This window comes from Buteo buteo, chromosome 15 (assembly GCF_964188355.1).
Source record: "Buteo buteo chromosome 15, bButBut1.hap1.1, whole genome shotgun sequence".
NCBI lineage: Eukaryota > Metazoa > Chordata > Aves > Accipitriformes > Accipitridae > Buteo > Buteo buteo.
The window spans coordinates 22,183,228-22,202,728 of record NC_134185.1 but is presented as its reverse complement, the minus strand read 5'-3'; the positions used below and the strand labels follow the sequence as shown (position 1 = coordinate 22,202,728).

The 19,501-nt window shown below is 40.1% G+C and overlaps 1 protein-coding gene across 2 annotated transcripts in view; it reads left to right on the top strand.

Moving 5' to 3' along the window:
- Nucleotides 1-19,254, top strand: part of DSE (dermatan sulfate epimerase) — a 35,251-nt gene extending 15,997 nt beyond the window's left edge. The window contains exons 3-6 of one of the 2 annotated variants that reach the window (XM_075046764.1): nt 7,481-7,734; nt 11,531-11,770; nt 13,287-13,494; nt 16,186-19,254. In XM_075046764.1, coding sequence (XP_074902865.1) covers nt 7,481-7,734; nt 11,531-11,770; nt 13,287-13,494; nt 16,186-17,947 — 2,464 coding nt within the window. In that variant the 3' untranslated portion in view covers nt 17,948-19,254. The remainder of the gene's footprint in view (nt 1-7,480; nt 7,735-11,530; nt 11,771-13,286; nt 13,495-16,185) is intronic. The other variant, XM_075046765.1, reaches the window with a different exon arrangement.
- The last annotated feature ends 247 nt before the right edge of the window (nt 19,255-19,501 follow it).

Here is a 19,501-nt window from a genome sequence, read left to right as displayed (position 1 = left end):
ACTGCACACAATTCTCCACTTAGAGTAAGACCAGGAGAACAAACATGGCAAATCAGAAAGTTGTGACCTGAGCACTACTAGTAAGCATTTAGATGTTTTGGCATCTAAAACACTGTAAGACGGTACGTGAGCTGTTCTGGCAATGTCACAATAATGGAATTAAAAAAAAAAAAAAAGCTGTGCAGTCTACTTAGGGCTGTTTAGTTTTCCTCAGACTTTGGGGAAAATATCATTCTGGGTGATATATTATGAATGTTTTCCTTATTAAATAATTTGAGGACACACGTGTTCTGATCACGAGGGTGGAAAGAAGGAGCAGTTTTGATGTTGCCCAAGTTTTAAGCCTTGAATGTTAGGAGACTCATCTGCAAAAACTCCGTATGTTGTCAGTAAAGAGGGCTTGTCCAGAGAGGTATCAGTAAGATAAGTAAATCAGAAGAACTTTTCTCTCCTTAGACTTGCTCTATAATGTAGGTGCCTAGACTGCCATGTGAATTGCCTGAAAAACATCTTTTTGTCACTGACAGATTCATCAACACATGTTGGAAAGTTAAAACTGGCGGTCATATAGATTCCTTGTTGGCAGCTCGATTCTTTCAATAGTATAATCTGGGTTTCTTTTGACTTCTTCTGACATGGCACTGACTCTAAAATAGCTCTAGAATTAAAAAAAAAAAATTCCAGTTGGATGAGTTTCCTCTAATTTTTGTGGCAATATTAAATAAAATTCAAGCCTTACCAGAAAACAGTGTATTTTGGTAGTGTGTGCAGTAGTTGGGTAAAATAAATATGGTTTAAAATGTCACTGGTTATTTGTCCCAGAATGACAGGAGATTAAGGAGACTGACATTTTAAATTTCATGTTTACATTAGCAAGAATCCTCAATAGTCCAAGTATGGTTCAATATCTCGGGATACAATTATGAGAAAATCTACTGGTAATTGATACAAGCGTGGAAGGGGCTGTAAGTAAGCACTTTTCTCTTTTCTCATCTATTACAATAGTAATTTTATATCACATAATAAAGTACCCCCTTAATTGAGTTCCTGTTCATGTAGGCTGACGGAGCTTGAGCCGTTTGTCATAACAACCAATGTTGATAAGCATGCTGCTCGTAACAGAGCATCCGTAATTGCTACATCCTGGAGTAGGTTTACATTTTAAAATAAACAAAGGGGCAATGGCTAATAGCTAACTATAACAATCACCCAAAATTATATGGGAACGGACAATGTTTTGGAGACTAGCAAGAGCAGGGAAATGTAGTGCATTAACATTTCAATAAAAATAGATGAACTTTAATGGGTTTGCCTGTAAAAATTAAAAGCTGGTGTTAAATAACTCACTTGGTTTTCCTGGGATTTGATATGTAGATGCTGCCTAGAATCTTACGGAAAGTTTGTCCTTATATTTAAGTCATATTATCTTATTTTACAGAGAAAGAGGATAAAGATGCGTTTTCTGGCATTTTATCTCTGACTGGCCCCTAGAGCACTCCCCACCAGAAGCGCGTTTTTGGCCAAGGAGATCTGTACTCGTGATTCTTTCCATATGCCGCCTTGGCCTGTTCCCGCACTGAGCGGAGTGATGTAATCGGAGTCACACATCATGCAGAAATAAGAGTCCAGTCAGATTCTGTGTTTTGGACAAAGCAGTGAAAAACCCTCTTCTTTAGTAAGCCCGCCTTATAAAAAAATGCTTTAGAAGTTCACAAATTCTGTGCCCTTACAGCAGAGGCTTCCCCATTTGCAGTTGCCAGATGAGATTTCTGTGCTACCTTTTTTTTTTTTTTTTTTTGGCACATAGTCGATGCACTGTTTTTAAAGACAAGTATGTTACCAATGTGCAGTAAGGTGTGGGATTTGACAGTAAGCCTGGCTCTGTGGGTTTCATCGGGGAGATAATTGCTGTCAAGCACGTGTGAACATTCCAAGGAAATAGCAGTGAGTAAGGAGAAGCTAACGGGAGGCTTCAGCATAACAAATCTGTGACCTTCCTGCTATTTCATATTAACCAGCAAACCTACAGCCTTCTGTTAGTCTCTGTTTATTAAAAGTATTAGAGCATGCTGTAGGACTGTTGCTGTTAGTATCCAGATAGTGCTCGGTGTTGAACAATATGGTTTATAAAGTAAAAATACATAAATATAAATAATTAAATGTGTAGATAAATGTATAACTAAAATAAATTCACATGTGCCGAGTTGAAATAAAGCAAGTCTCTGTGCTGACACCACAAATTTAGACCATCTGTTTGACTCCCAATAATCAACCAGCAGTCACATTCAAAGAAAACATGGGAGCGTTTTATAAGACTGTGGCACAGAAGTTAGTATAAAAGAAGCTTGGGGGATGCTGAGATAGTCTTCTACAGGCAGAAAGAAAAAGAAAAGGAAGGGTAGCAGGATGAATTTGGTATCTGGAATATATATTATGTTAGTAAGTGAAATGTCAAACCCTCATGCTGTTTTTCTCTTTTTCATATGTAGCATTTAAAAATAGAAATTGTGCATGACTGTGAAATTAAATGGCTAGCTGGATTTTGAAGAGTTTCTTTTATACCTTCTTTTTTAATTGATAGGTTCTCTAGGAGATAAATTGGTGCTGAAGTTCTGTGGTAGCTACAGGGAGCTCAATTTGTGGCATGCCTGGTATAAAAATTTACTACAACAAGAGCTGGAGGTAATCTGTTGAAATAATAACATAAGTAAATTTCTGTGTCTGCTTAGTATGGCACTGGGAACTACGAAAACAGACTCAGTTCTTGTTTATTAATATGTCAACACAGAAGGATTGTGATTGATACTAAGAGTGAGCCCAGTGTGAAAAGGACTCTCTTGTGATCAAAGCCAAAAATGAGAGAAGAGGACCTGAAAGAAGCTTTAGAAACAGCAGAATGATGATTATAGACCTATGGGGAAACAGAGAGAAGGAGGATCGAAAGTAGATGAAGGTTTCCAAAGGAGTAAAGTTTTAGTTGCCTTCTCAGCACCCAAGCAGTGCAACTCTACTTTTATAGTAAGCTCTTAAAACTTCTGAAAAATATTGTCTATATGTTGCCTTTTTTTCCATATTGATATGAATGTAGCCGTTTTACATTTAACCACTCCTTTGCCTGTCTCCCTGTGAACTGAGCTGCAATGAACACGAGCATGTCAGAGTGGCTGCTGCTGAAATACAACTGGTAAAGAGATAGGGACAAACTTGTCATGTTTTACCTTAGACACTGGAAATATAAATCATCAGTTTTTCAAGGATGTTTTTTATTCTTAACATTTTTGTTGTTGCAACTGACCAAGCACATAGATTGTGCAGATAATAGAGTTTTTGTTTTGGCAGCCAACCAGAAAAATGTGGCAAGGGTGAAAGCTGAGAGGTTGTTTTGGATGAAACAGGTTTTTTCAAGGATTTTTCTTTTTTCTTTCCAAAATAAAAATTGGAAGATATTGTTCCATTAGTGAAGAAAATATTCAATTTGAGCACAAGAAAATATTTTGGTTTGGAGGCTTTGTAAGAAAAATACTGAAAATTGAGTCTAGTTTATAAAATACGTGTTGGTGGTCTCATTCCCCTTGGTAGGTATACTCCCTCTTGGTATGTATACTCCCTCTGGCCACAGAAGAGTATTTCTCTCCTTTGCCTGATGGGAAGTTTAAAGCTGTATCTCCTTCCCCCAGAAGTGGGTCAGAACAATAGCAAGGGTCAGCGGAGTGCCAGGACATTGCCATTGGCATTGGGAAGACTGTACAATGATGCAATCGACTGAAGGATCAAGAGGTCAGTTGGCCCCATTACATGCCAGATTTGCATCCACACTTGACATTTAATGTGCATTAAACTCAACCATGCCCTTAGCTAGCTACCATGTCTAAGACAGATTGCATCAAAAGGCACTAGAGGGCTGTCCTTGAATTAATTTTCACCTGTAAGCCTTTAGAAAAGAGCCTTGACTCATTTCCTTTGCATCCACCTAGTGAGAATGAGAGGTGCAGTACTGAGGAGGGAGTGCTGGCATGCTTCCTTCTGTCATTAGCTTAATCTGCCCTCAACCTCTGAGAGGTATTCTGCTGTAAGTAGTTTGTCATGGGAAAGTTTGGAGCGTTAAACTTAAGGATGTGGATTACTTGTGTAATATATGTGTCAGGATGTGCTTAATGCTTCATTTTGCATGCAGTGATGCCATATTACTTATTGACATAGAGGCTAGAAATCAGACCTTACACCGCCTGGAAGGGTATTCTATTTCTCAAGTTAGAGAGTGTTATTTTCCAATTTACTTCTATTTGTCTGGATATGAAGTAAAGGAAAGGCAGTTCTAAACATCCCACAGGCTGTGATCAGGGAACTCACTTAAGCAGGAAAGTTTGATTTAAACCCTGGCTTGAACTGGGCAGACAGTGGGTTTCCCCTCTTGGCTTATATTTCTTAGAGAAATGCTAATACTTCTGGTTTCAGTGAGGAAGTAGTTATTAGTAGAGAGAAATGAGGGAAAAATACAGAAAACCATTTCTTCTGAGAGAAGAGACATTAGTAGCATTAGGAATGTTGCCAAGAAATGGAGACAATGTAGTAATTTTACCACAGTTTTTCTTGTTGTTTTTGTTGCTGTTGATACTGGTTTTTACTTCCCATCCAAAATTGTATACAATTGGTATACTTATTTAGAGCACGGAACCACATTTAGTGAAGGTGGTAAGTACACTCTTATCAGCCCGCCTGTTTACCAAATCTGACACTGGAGATCCATTTGAAAAATGAGAGCGTAATTTAGATACAAAAAGCATTTAATGCTTGCTACTTGACCATTCTTCTTGTGAATCATGTTCCACATTGTTTGGTGTACATTGCTTGGTTCCATTGAAATTCAGTTAATGGAGGTGCACTGATTTATATCAGCTAAAGAGTTATTGCTTCAGGAGAGCTTCATTTTAAGAACAGATGTTGACTGTGGTTTTGTATGTTTAGAAATAAGGGTCTTTAAATCATCCATCTTTAATTTTCTCTATTACTTATATGCATCTTTGTTAAATTCTACACAAGACTTATTATACAGAATTGTAATTTTGAGGGAAATTATGGCAAAATTACTTTGTCTAACCTGAGGTGGGTAACTATGCCAGTATGTAGGCTTAGGTTGCCTAAAATAAGGTTTTTTACACTGAAGCATTTGGAGTTTTTTTCTGAAGAAATCAACAACCTAAATGTAGTTATAACTGATCAATTTAGCACTTCCCATGTAGAAGTGTGCTTTCTGTCTTATCAGAAGTGGTGCCAGAGAGACTAATATACACTCTTATACTATAGAATTTGATGCAGTATTGCATTCGAAACCAAACATAAAGTTAGCATACATCTTAACAATGAAAGTTACAATAAATCAGTTCCACTGTCAAATCCCATTTAAGATTTAGTTAGGTAAAGATCATTAAATAGCTTTAAGCACATTCTAATTAGCAATTTGTATGTTGTTATAAGGATACTGAACTTTGAATTAAACTTTTAAGTTAACTCAAAATCTTTCATTGTTCTTTTCTTCCCCCCTGACGTATAGCTTAGCCTCAATCACTTTGTAATTGTTCCAGGCAGAGGCCTTTAAAGTGATATTTCCTCTACCCATTTGAACTGTGATTTCTGAATGTGCAGATGTTTAGTGAAAAGCAAAACTAAAAATACTTTGGAAATTAGGATTCATGATATAGTTGGTCAAAGGTATATTCACATGTCAAAGGATTTCTGACAGCAATCATGGTGCCAGAGTGTTGAAAGTAAGCAGCAAAGAATGCAACTTTACTTTTACGTCTAGGACTAACAACATTTTAAGAGCTTTTTCAATGATAAGGAAAGATAAAAAAGTAGAAATAGAGATGCAGAGAATTAATTGAGATTGACAAATAAGCAGTTAACTCGGATTTTCAATTTTTGTGCCTCAGTGACACAGTATAAATAAATCTGGAGAGTCAGAAGAGTTTCTTGCCCAGTTCAGTTACGTTTTCTTCCAGTTTATCTGGAAATACAGAAAGAAAAAGCGTCAAGGAAAAGCATGTAAATGTTTTGGCATACAGGTCAATAATTTTTTGCACAATAATTAAGTGAAAACATAAGTAAGAAATTTTACTATACCTGGCTGGAAGTCTTCACTGATATATTTAGAGTTTGAACCAGGAAAAAAAGACAGAGAAATGTTCCTGACATTGACCACAGAGAATAGCATGAGGATGTGGAGAAGATGAGTAGTAAATTTCTAGAACTTTTTTCCCTGATGCTTTGACAGTTATTTGTTACCACACTTAGAGCTGGCTGTCTTCGTATTGTTCACAACCATTTTCTGTCAATGCCTGTCTGTTAACCAAGAAACAAAATTGTGCAAACAAAATAATCTAGTCCAATGAAAACTCTGGCTTTTAAAAAAAGGTCAAATCCTGCTGCTAAGTGCTGAATGCATTCATGTATTTATTTTAAATCTGTGAGATAAAGATTTCATTTTAAAAAAAGGAAAAATGAATGTATAACTTCTCTCAGCAGATGGGATTGAAGCTGAGAGAAGGCGAACACTTAAAACTGTTGGAAATTCCGTTAATCAAAAAGCCTACAGATAGTGCAGATAGTGAAAAAAGAGAACAACCACAGTATGTATTCCTTCACATTTCCTTTTCTGTAGAAGAACTGTGGCCTGAAAGTACTGTCAGCACCGCAAAACTAAAGTCTTTGCTACACAATGTGTGCTTGATTTAAGAGAAATATTTGTTCTACACAACCTCCACCTCTATTATGAATTTTCTTGATACAAATTTACTATTTTGCTAAGTTCAATGTAATTATTGGATACAAGCAGGTAGTTCCTAGAAAATGATTTTGAGTAGTGGCATAATTTTACCTCTGTTTTATGTTAAACACTGGGGGGTTTAATGCTAATAAGTATGTTAATTTGAACTGTAGTCACGAAAGTAAATTTCATCATCTCTACTTCAACCCTTGAATGCATTTGGGAAATGAAGAAAGAGCACAGTGAGTTATTTTATTATACTTGCTTTAAAGACAACTTCAGTCCCATAGCCACCAATCAGGAGTTTATCAACATTTGGCTCCTTTGGAAAAGACAAGGGTTGTTACAGATTTTTGGAGGAGTATAAACTATGGGATATTACTTTCTCACAAAAATGATGTGAATATTGCTTCAGATAAATAGATTCTGTTTCTGTACAACCAATATTCTGCATATCTGTTTCTCCTAGCAAAACCCAGAATATTGCAAGCACTGGTTTAATATTTAACAACTTAATCTCTCTAAGAAAATTAATGAACTTTGAAGGTTAACATCTGTACTTAGGAAAGAAAAAAATGGTCTTAGAGACTTGGTAAGTAGCTTACTACTGTGTTAAAATTCAACATGGCATTGCCTAACTTCAGAGACTTTGTCATACACGCCTCACAGTATGGTAATGGAGAAACTCAATTAATTGGCACCTTTCTTTATTGACAGGCTAGTGAAGGATGCTCCGTGGGATGAGGTCCCTCTTGCTCACTCCTTAGTTGGTTTTGCCACCGCGTATGACTTCTTGTACAGCTATCTTAGCAAGACTCAACAAGAGAGATTTCTTGAGGTAATTGCCAATGCCTCGGGATATATGTACGAAACATCATACAGACGTGGATGGGGCTTCCAGTACCTCCACAACCACCAGCCTACCAACTGTGTGGCCCTGCTGGCTGGAAGCCTGGTTCTGATGAATCAAGGTATGTGCTGAAACACAGGAGCGTTTTTCTGAAGTGTATCAACTCAATCAGCCATTTATGCAGCAAAGTTCAGGAACTGATAAAAATGCTTCTGAGAGTACAGCAGTGTTGGGTTTGCTCTTTGCTGCTTAGAAAAATTTGATTTGCTGAATAGAACAAAAGTCTGGGCAGATGTACAAGGTATAATATATATGCATATATACCTGTGTATATAAATTCAGTTATCTAAGTGATTCTGAAATTCTTACCTCACTGTTTGTAAGAATCAAAAATCGCCTTGTGTATAGTCTGTCCAGTCCAGATTTACAGACAGGGTCTTTCAGGGTAGATGATCAGTAAAGAGCGATGTCCTTGCTCTCCTTACACAACGCACTGAGAAGGTCAGCAGTCAGAAACACCCCACACTCTGAGCTGGGAGCTAGATAAGAGGATAACCTGGAATTTCATCCAAGACTTCTGTCCTGTCTCCCTGAGAGAGCTGCAAAGGTATAACTTTATCCACCCAATGGCCACAGCTCAGGACCTTTCTTTCCAACATCCTTTTCTATGGAGATGAGCAGGGCTTTACCTTTTTCCCTCTGAACTAAGCACTTGCACCCCAAAACCTTCATCCAAGAGGTGTCTGTGCCAGGTGTCATCTCCTTCTTTGCTTTGGGGACTTAAACCCGTCCTTCCCAGTTCCCAGGTGGATGGCCTCAGCGCTTGCTTTTGGCTGCTCTGCCTGGGGACTATCCCTCTCCTCCTGTCTAAGTGATACACAGCGTAAACGAGAATGCAAGTCATGGAGTCAGAGGGAGAGAGCAGATTAGAAATCCTGACTTTAAACCCCAGTGGTACTTCGGCTGAGAGGTGGAAGTCATGGAGCCAGCTCCTGCTTTTATAAGAATGCGTCAGTATTTTATCAAGTGATTATTTAGTATGTACTAGGAGTATTTTGAAAACATGATGCCCAATGGAATTACTTACTTGCTGCAAGTCAAAGAAAATCTAGTTTTTGGATGCTGATGGCATTGCCAAGCTGTACAGCCCTGCCAAGCAAAGGCACATCTGCCCATCGTTGGAGCTTTTAGATGCCCAAAGAAGTGTGACAAAAAACTGTGGCACCTAACTCTGTTTGGGGGAATCATCTTTTTGTGAAGTGTTTGTCTCAACAAGCACATTCACTGATGTGCATACGCTGAAAAGCAGCAAGAGTATGTGTGGAAGTTATTCCCTTTCCTCCTATCTTGCCTTCCACAAATTGAAGACTCAGATCATGTTTATTCAGTGGGTTTTGCTAAATTCCTCATAATTCCATCCTTCCCCAAGCCTCCATTGTTGCAGAAAGCTGGCAGTTTGCAAGATGACTCTGCTTTTCATTAGAGTATAGACCATAAGTATGCTTTGTGCCAAACAATGGTAACATCACAAATAAAGTTGGGCAATATTTCTTTCACCAAAGGTTGGTGGGGTTTTTGGGAGGCAGGGGAGAAGCAAATTCAGCAACACTTGAGCAATTTGAAAATAGTGATGATATTTCAAACAAAAGTAGATCAAAACAGACTGTATATTTCTAAATGAAAATTCAGTTGTTTTCAATATAGAGCAACTTTATTCTTAAAAAATGACATTTTAAATGAAGTTTTTCTGCTGGTCTAAAATTAAAAAAAAAAAAAGTTTTTTTAAAAAATTGTCGTTCCAAGATGAAAGACTTTTTCTGAAGGACAAAAAAAAAAGGAAGGGAGAAAGGGAGCAAACATACAGGAAGAATAGTATCAGATGCATAGCAACTGCAAATAATGTATCCTAGTGTAGAGATTTCTCCCAAAAGGTTTAAATTCCAACTAATAATTTTAAGCACAATCCAGCTATTGAAGCATGCAGAGGCTAAATAGCCAGCTTAAAAACATGTAAACATTGCCATAGGACTGAAAAATGAAACTAATTGAAATGAATTCTAGGCACACACATGTATTGAATTCTTTGTAGTTAAAGTAAACACTCAGATACTCAAAAAAGAAACTTCAGTAAGGCCTACCTTGTTATAGATATTGCTAATTTTAGGTGAGATTTGTTCTGGTTTGTTGTGTAGCCTGAGAAGGTGTTGCGTGTCTTACTTTTTTCGTTCTAATATATTATCATTTTTTTAATATACTACAGGTATAGGGTTATAGCATAGATATACGCTAAATAAACAGAACACACATGCATTACAATGGTAAATGCACTGTGCTGAACCATGGAAAATACCATTCTCACTAGTGCAGTAGTCAAAAGCTAGCTATTGTGGCTGTGATGTCACGAGGGAAAACAAGGGTGGGAGCATTTGGGATTTTATTCGGACAGACCGCTGTGCTGCTAACTCCATCAGAGTAATGAAATAGTGTCAAGATAGCTGTGAGTAAAGTAAGTGGAAGTAAGTAGTGCCACCTGCCCCTGTTGCTCAGGCCTTCCCCATCGTAGTTAACTTTTCAGCCAGCAGATAAAAATACCATGTTAGATTCAGGTTGTCTGTTTAACTTAGACATTGCAATTTTTTATCTGATAACTGAGCAGGATTTGGCAGCCTTGACTAGTAGGATGTCTGAATTGCTCATCACTCTGCTGAGCATAAATACTGTAATTGTGGCAATAAAATGAAACAGTCTTAGTAGTGGGTTTGGATGTAGCTCATACTGCCTTAGCCTGGCATCTGCGTTTCATTCAGCAGGCACCGCTTCACCATGTAATGGGGTGTAACATATGCCAGCTGAGTTCTGCTCTATGGTGGAAATAAGTCAGGTTAAATCTGTGTCCAGACACTTTGAGTTTGGTAGACACGAAGCTGTCAAATAGAAGTGCAAGGCGGTTGGTCTCTGTTTAATCCTACCTCTCTTGCCAGTGAATCCAAAAGAAAATAAGTGGATTCCTCTGCTGGGATCCACGTGCTGACTTCTGCAATATGTAAATGCAGTGCTGAGGCTCTCGTGTGTGTGCTTGTTCCTCAGTGAAGGCAGACAAGCCCTGACAAGGTCTTCTCGCAACCTCTTTCCAGCTCTTGATTTGTGTAGAGCAGACCAAAATAGTAAGGTCTCTGAAAGTCAGAGAAGACTTTCAGAAGAAATGTAACTGTTTAGGGCTTGTATACGTGGAGGCTGCAACTTAACCTGGTTGGAAGATTAATTTTATTCTGGAACTGAGGAATCTGCCTTTGGAATTAATCTTGCAAAACTTTTCCAAAATAACTTCTATTTGGATAGCTCTTTAGATTATACAATAAAACGAAAAAATAAGTAGAACGGAGCGTGTCTTAAAATAGAGCATGTATTAGTGGCATATCAGTTAACTGCAGCTCAAATGTAAGCTTCTTTGTATTTTTAAACTCTGAGGATCTCTTTACCGCGCTGGTGATCCTGCCAGTGAAAAATGACCGATTAGAATATTTGCATTATTGGAGCCCTCTAGTGGGGACCGTCAGCCTGTTTTCCTAAGGCTTTAATTTGAAATACAATAAATAGTCTTGGTGTGGCTCTTCCCTTTTTGCATGTCCTGAATGCATTAAGGAAATTTTCCTTTTAAGATGGAAAGCATAATCCCACATTATTAGCAAAAGGTGTTTGAAAGATTTTCCCTGCTCATGTGACCTTGCTTTTCTGTGTTTAAATACAGTGGTTTATTTTTCACCCTAGAACTACAGGGATGCTGCAGCGCTGGGTTGTATTTTAGAGCTCTGGATTGCAGATTCCTTGCTGTAGAGGATCCCCCTGTGGGAGTAGAGATGACATAATCCATGATCTATGGTGGTGTAATCAGATTTGCCAACACCTTTTTCTTTCAGGCTACCTTCAGGAAGCTTACTTGTGGACCAAGCAAGTGTTGGCAATCATGGAGAAGTCAGTAGTCCTGCTGCAGGAGGTCACAGACGGCTCCCTCTACGAAGGGGTGGCCTATGGCAGCTACACGACCAGGTCGCTGTTTCAGTACATGTTTCTTGTCCAAAGGCACTTCGATATCAATCACTTCAGCCACCCCTGGCTCAAGCAGCACTTTGCATTTATGTACAGGACTGTCCTGCCAGGTAGGTCTTCTGAGTGAATGAAGATGAATCTTCTAATTCTTGAAGCAGCAGTAAATTTCATACTTGAAGTAGGCCATTTTTAAATAACATCGGACTTGGGGTTTTTTTAAATAACCTTTTCCTTGGATTTTACCTTCATCATCCATCAAAACAGTGACATCCTTGTTTATCACTGCTTATTAAAGATCATTATTTATTAAACTCTGGCTTTTAAAACCAGTTCCAGATAGGAACATCACTTGGCAGAAAAAGCAATGGTTCAGAATTTGATTCCTGGTTTTCAGAGTTTGAAACAGACTTGTTTCTAGCGTTTTCCATTCGAAAAATAATATTCTTCGAGATTCTTATTGATTTTTTCCTTTGCCAAAAATCATGACACTAAAATACTAGGTGAAAGGAATAGAAAATGATAAAGCCAGGGTAAAAGTAACAACAAAGTATAGGTAAGTTTTACATGATCGCTAGTTTTCCACAAAACATTGAAATAGATTTTTATACCATTTTTATTAAAATATTTTTCATATGGAAAATGTAATTGACTCAAATGATAGGTTTCTCTGTGCAGGGGTATATGAACCTTTTTTTTTTTTTCAATGTGGGCATTAAACAGAAATATCTGACATCACTAATGGATTAATTTTGCAGACTTTTTAGTATTTCTTTTCTTTTGCCGAGTCTTTTGCAGAATCTCTGGTCTCTCACAGTGTGTTTTAGCATCTCTGATTTGAAGTCCTAGTTGTGACTGAAAGATGGAGATGTACAAACACAAAACCAGTTATAAGTTAATAAATATTGCTGACCCCTTCTAGCTTTCAGAAGAGATTACATTTCAGGCAGCCTTGCAAGTTTTCAGTGATGGATTTCTGTTGCTTATTTGCAGGGACACTTCATTACGAACTTATATTGTTCAAATTCATGGTTGAAAAGACAGCGATAACTTTATTGGCTATAAGAACGCCAGATCTAGCCATGTATGTAAGGGGGGCTGAGCGCAGCTTTGGCTTGCCAGCGTAGGCATGTAAGGAATCGCACTGACTCCATGTGAGACCTCGGGCATCTACCAGGGAGAGGTTCCTAAGAGCAAAGTGAACTCATGCTAGCTGTTTCAGGGTGAAGCTGACTTTTTCTTTTCCTTGTGGGAACCTCTGTTTTCTTGCTTTAGAGAGTTTGGATTGACATAGGGAAAGTGAAAGCTGTGAAAAGAAAGTTACCTTTGCCAGATTTGAGCGAGGAGAGGAAGTGTATGGGACATTGCTTCTTACATTTTTTGTAGTACTTTGACTGTCTGTAGCCCATAGCCAAAGAAGAAAGGTGAGTATTCAAGCTACCTACAGCAGAAGGAAACAGCTGCTGTGTAACCTGTTTATGGCTCATTTACAAGTGGGTCTATAAACATCTGAAAGGGCTGTTTCTGTTTGTTTCTGTTTGTACTGCTTGGCTTCACCTTCATGCTCTACAAACGCATCTTTGTACATTTATTTGTTCTTTCTCACATTCCTTTTGACTTTTTCCCAAGGGTTTCAGAGAACTGTGGCCATCGCAGATTCCAACTATAACTGGTTCTATGGGCCAGAGAGCCAGCTGGTGTTTCTTGACAAGTTTGTCATGCGCAACGGCAGCGGGAACTGGTTGGCAGAGCAGATCAGAAGGAACCGAGTGGTGGAGGGCCCGGGGACACCATCCAAAGGGCAGAGGTGGTGCACTCTCCACACTGAATTTCTCTGGTATGAAAGGGAATGAGTGGGCTCAAAGGGAACCTGACAGCTGTTTGCTATTAGTGATAATTCATTATCTTTAGATTTGTACTGTAGAAGCAGAGATCAGGCTGGCCATGCGTGACCCAGAGAGTCATTAGGCTCAGAACTTCGCTTGGCATAGATGCATAGTATGTGTTGCTACAGTTTCAAGCAGTTCCAAAAGGACTGAAAATTTGCCTGCATGTATTCATCAGTTTATTTGGTCTATTCTAATGGGTTTTAATCCCACTGTGTTCTTTAATAATTAATTAGGTGAATATTTAAAGCATAGTTTTCTTTTAAAAGCTGTAAATAATAATATAAGCTTTCTTTTAAAAGCTAAAGTAATGTAGGCAGTAAGGCTACTATTAGTTGGTTTTGCACACTAATTTGCAAGTCATGCTTAGAAAAGGCAGGGACACCTTCCACTAGACCAGATTGCCCAAAGCCCCATCCAACCTGGCCTTGAACACTTTCAAGGATGGGGCATCCACAGCCTCTCTGGGCAACCTGTTCTAGTGCCTCACCACCCTCACAGGGAAGAACTTCTTCCTTACATCTCATCTAAATCATCCCTCTCTCAGTGTAAAGCCATTACCCCTTGTCCTATCACTACATGCCCTTGTAAAAAGTCCCCCTCTACCTTTCCTGTAGGCCCCCTTTAGGTACTGGAATGCTGCTATAAGGTCTCCCTGGAGCCTTCTCTTCTCCAGGCTAAACAGCCCCAACTCTTTCAGCCTGTCTTTATAGGGGAGGTGCTCCAGCCCTCTGATCATCTTCATGGCCCTCCTCTGGACTTGCTCCAACAATTCCATGTCCTTCTTATGTTGAGGGCCCCAGAGCTGAACGCAGTACTCCAGGTAGGGTCTCACAAGAGCAGAGTAGAGGGGTAGAATCACGTCCCTTGACTTGCTGGTCACGCTTCTTTTGATGCAGCCCAGGATACAGTTGGCTTTCTGGGCTGCAAGCGCACATTGCTGGGTCATGTTGATCTTCTCGTCAACCAGCACCCCCAACTCCTTCTCCACAGGGCTGCTTTTAATCCACTCATCACCCACCCTGTATTTGTGCAGGACCTTGCACTTGGCCTTGTTGAACTTCATGAGGTTCACACAGGCCCACCTCTCGAGCCTGTCAAGGTCCCTCTGGATGGCATCCCTTCCCTCCAATGTGTTGACTGCACCACACAGCTTGGTGTTGTCAGCAAACTTGCTGAGGTGCGCTCAATCCCACAGTCCATGTTGCCGACAAAGATGTTTGTTGAACAGTGCCAGTCCCAATACCAACCCCTAAGGAACACCACTCATCACTGCTTTCCACTTGGACATCGAGCCGTTGACCACAACTCTTTGAGGCGACCATCCGGCCAATTCCTTATCCACCAAGTGGTCCATCTGTCAAATCTGTGTCTCCAATTTAGAGACAAGGATGTCATGAGGGACATTGTCAAATGCTTTATACAATTCCAGGTAGATGACATCCATTGCTCTTCTCTCATCCACCAATGCTGTAACCCCATCGTAGAAGGCCACCAGATTTGTCAGGCATGATTTACCCTTAGTGAAGCCATGTTGGCTGTCACCAATCACCTCCTTATTTTCCATGTGCCTTAGCAGAATTTCCAGGAGAATCCGCTCCATGATCTTGCCGGGCAGAGAAGTGAGACTGATTGGCCTGTAGTTCCCCGAGTCTTCCTTTTTTCCCTCTTTAAAAATGGAGTTTATGTTTCTCCTTTTCCAATCAGTGGGAACTTCACCAGACTCCCACAATTTCTCAAATAAGATGGATAGTGGCTTAGGCCACTTCATCCACCAGTTCCCTCAGGACCTGCAGATGCATCTCATCAGGTCCCATGGACTTGTGCACTTTCAGGTTCCTTAGATGGTCTTGAACCTGATCTTCTCCTATGGTGGGTGGTTCTTCATTCTCCCAGTCCCTGCCTTTGCCTTCTGCGACTTGGGCAGTGTGGCTGGAGCACTTTGCCAGTGAAGACTGAAGCAAAAATCCATTGAGTACCACAGCCTCCATGTCCCAGGTAACCAGGTCTCCCATTTCCTTCCGGAGAGGGCCTGCATTTTCCCTAGTCTTCCTTTTATCACTGATGTACCTATAGAAGCTTTTCTTGTTGTCCTTGATGTCCCTGGCCTGATTTAATTCTATCAGGGTTTTAGCTTTTCTCACCTGATCCCTGGCTGCTCGGACAATTTCTCTGTATTCCTCCCAGGCTACCTGTCCTTGCTCCCACCCTCTGTAGGCTTCCTTTTTGTGTTTGAGTTTGTCCAGGAGCTCCTTGTTCATCCCTGCAGGCCTCCTGGTGGTTTTGCCTGACTTCCTCTTCATTGGGATGCAGTAGCTTTATGATATAAGACAAAATGTGGCTAGTTTGAAACTAGTGGTACCTTATTTTTGGACTGTGGAAGGATTGCTTGTTTTAAATGTGGAGCAGATGCTTTCAGCTATTATTCTGTAAAAAGCACACAACAAATCTGTATAGGCATTAGTATGATAAATATTACTACAACTATATGATTAGTTCACTCAGGAAGCATACATGTGGGCTTTATATTGTTAGCTTGCTCCTTGACGTAAATAATGAATTGCTTTTTGAGTTTTGTGCAGGTGCTGATAATGGAATCAGTCAAGTGATTTTTAAATGCATTTTCCTGGTCTTTTTGGCAGGTATGATGCAAGTTTGCGCTCTGTACCTCCTCCAGACTACGGGGTTCCTAAACTGCATTATTTTGAGGACTGGGGAGTGGTAACCTATGGAAGTGCTTTGCCAGCTGAAATCAACAGGCCTTTCCTTTCCTTCAAGTCAGGAAAGCTGGGAGGACGTGCAATATATGATATTGTTCATAAGAACAAGTACAAAGAGTGGATCAAGGGGTGGAGGAACTTTAATGCTGGCCATGAACACCCGGACCAGAACTCCTTTACTTTTGCTCCCAACGGTGTACCTTTCATAACAGAAGCTCTGTATGGGCCAAAATATACTTTTTTTAATAATGTGTTGATGTTTTCCCCTGCCGTGTCCAAGAGCTGCTTCTCCCCATGGGAAGGGCAGATTACAGAAGACTGTTCCTCAAAGTGGCTTAAATATAAACATGACTTGGCTGGTGACTGTCAGGGACGAGTGGTTGCCGCCATGGAGAGAAGCGGGGTGGTTTTTATCAGGGGAGAAGGAGTGGGTGCATACAATCCTAAACTGAAGCTGAGAAAATTGCAAAGAAACCTCATACTTCTGCATCCCCAGCTTCTCTTGCTAGTGGACCAAATCCATCTAGAAGATGACAGTCCCCTGGAGGCAGCGACCAGTTTCTTCCACAATGTGGATGTGCCTTTTGAAGAAACGGTTGTTGATGATGTCCATGGGGCCTTTATTAGGCACCGTGATGGGATATATAAGATGTACTGGATGGACGACACTGGCCATAGCGAGAAAGCTACCATCGCCTCAAGGATGTATCCCCGGGGCTACCCGTACAATGGAACGAACTACGTGAATGTAACGACCCTCTTGAGGCACCCCGTCACCAGGGCCATTTACCTTTTCATTGGGCCCTCGGTTGACGTGCAGAGCTTCACCGTCCGTGGAGATTCTCCGCAGCTGGATGTTTTTGTTACCACCAGTGAGCATGCCTATGCGGTGTACCTGTGGCTCGTTGAGGATGGGTCCCGCTCTGCCTTTGCACAGGTGATTGCAGACCGCCAGAAAATTGTCTTTGACCGAGCCTCTGCCATCAGGAGCTCTGCAGTGCCAGAAGTGAAGGACTATGTAGGGATTGTGGAGAGGAACCTGCAGCATTTTAAGCCTGTTTTCCAGCAGCTCGAGAAGCAGATCTTGTCTCGTGTACGCAACACAGCCAGCTTTAGGAAGACTGCTGAGCGCCTGCTGAGGTTTTCAGATAAGAGACAGACAGAGGAGGCCATTGACAGGATATTTGCAATCTCACAGAGGCAGCAGCAGCAGCACGGCAGAGCAAAGAAGAACAGAAAGGTAGCCAAAGGCTACAAATTTGTCGATGCTGTTCCTGACATTTTTGCACAAATTGAGGTGAATGAAAGAAAAGTGCGACAAAAGGCACAGACTCAAGCACAAAAAGAGTTGCCTGTAGATGAAGACGAGGAAATGAAAGATCTTCTGGATTTTGCAGATATCACTTATGTGAAGCACAAAACTGGGGTGTCAATCAAAGGCCGATCAGGGCTGGCACAGATGGTGACGACTGCTCGAAGTAGTGCCCCATCAATCTCAGCTTCTTATACCCGCCTCTTTCTAATTCTCAACATTGCTATTTTTTTTGTCATGTTAGCAATGCAGCTCACATATTTTCAGAAGGCCAAGAGACTGCATGGCCAAAGATGTCTGTATGCAATACTTTTAGTAGACAGCTGTATATTATTGTGGCTGTATTCTTCCTGTTCTCAGTCACAATGTTAGCAGACGACCTCTACTAGTCGACCAGTTTATGGTCATATACGTCTATGCAAAAGCATTAACCCTAATAGGGCCAAAGTTTTTCTTCTTTTTTCTGAAACATTCCAAAAACAGCTGGGGAAAGATTGTTTTCAGACCAGAAGGGATGGAAGAATAGGGCAAGCAATGAATATCTCAGAAAACTAAGTACTTAATAAGTACTCCTCCTTTGTGTTTTGAGTTGGGCCTCACATCTGAGGGAATGTTATGCTTTGTTCATCAGAGTTCAGTAATGTAAAGTTGTAATTAATTTTTTGGTGAGAAGAGCCCTCTTAATAGATTTGTTTCTAAGGGCTTTCTTTTTTCTACAGAACTGGGTTTGCATTTAGTGAGTTTTCATTTCAGGCTGCTATGGATGTCTCTGGACATTCTCTTAAGAAAAAGACATTCAAACATAAGTATGCAAAGCAGATCTTAGCAGTAGACTTCATTTCTCTCTGCCAAACCAAAGAATGCTTCAATATGGGACACTCCTGTATAATTATTGCAGACCCTTACATCATGTGATCTCTTCCATGCTTTACAGTCTGGCACAGTGGAAATGGCAATCATGTCGGTACTTGCCATGTGAGAGGCACAGCACCTAGTAGGCAGTAGCAAAAGGCAAATATGGGGCTAACTCAAAGTATAAAGGAACACAATTCTCAGGAAAAAAACCCTTTATCTTTCAGTCAAGTGTAGACTGTAGAAGTATGAATGCTGTAGGGTCTGTTCTCAATTTTACAAGGCAAGGTTTCACAAAAGTTTTCTATAGTTTAAAGCACATCTTAGTAGGGAAATAATGTTCTAGATCACTGCCCTTCCTTATGCAATTGTAAAAATACAAACAAAAAAACCAAAGCGATCCTGTGGTAACCTCAGCAACTGCCAGTATGGAAAAAGAGGTATTAAGGAAGTATTTAATGTCTTTTTTCTGTTCACATGGCTAGAAACAGAGGACAGTTAAAATTGTGTGAAAGTCTGTTCTCTATAAAGCACCAGCAAGGGTTCTGCAAGCTCTTGGTGGCCCCGGGTCAATTATTTGGGGATTAGTGGTAAATGGAATCATGTGGTTTATGACAAAAATAAGTTTGACGTCTCCACGTATATCCCCTTCTGTTCATTAAACTGATTTCAAAAAATCATAGCTATTTGAGAGAATGGAAGCTCTATGGAATTGGGCCATATCTGTATGTCTTTACAGAAAAACAATTCTTCCAGTACATTTGCTAAATAAAAACATTGTAATTGTCTCTGTGGAAAAGTTGTTTTTCTTTGATTACTGTAATTATTGGCAAAAATATTTTAATGATGTTCATCAGCACTTTGTTCAAACCACAAACCTTTGTTTCCTCTTCCTTACACCCATTAAGGTATCTGTGACCTACATTGCTGCTTTTAAGCCTCCTGCAAGTCTATGTGTTGAAATGCGATGAGCTTCCTTGTCTATATATCTCCAGTGAACAGATCAGAATATTTTCACTAGGTTCCAGCTACTGAGCCAGTTCTGAGCACTGTATTCACATACACAAGCCCTAC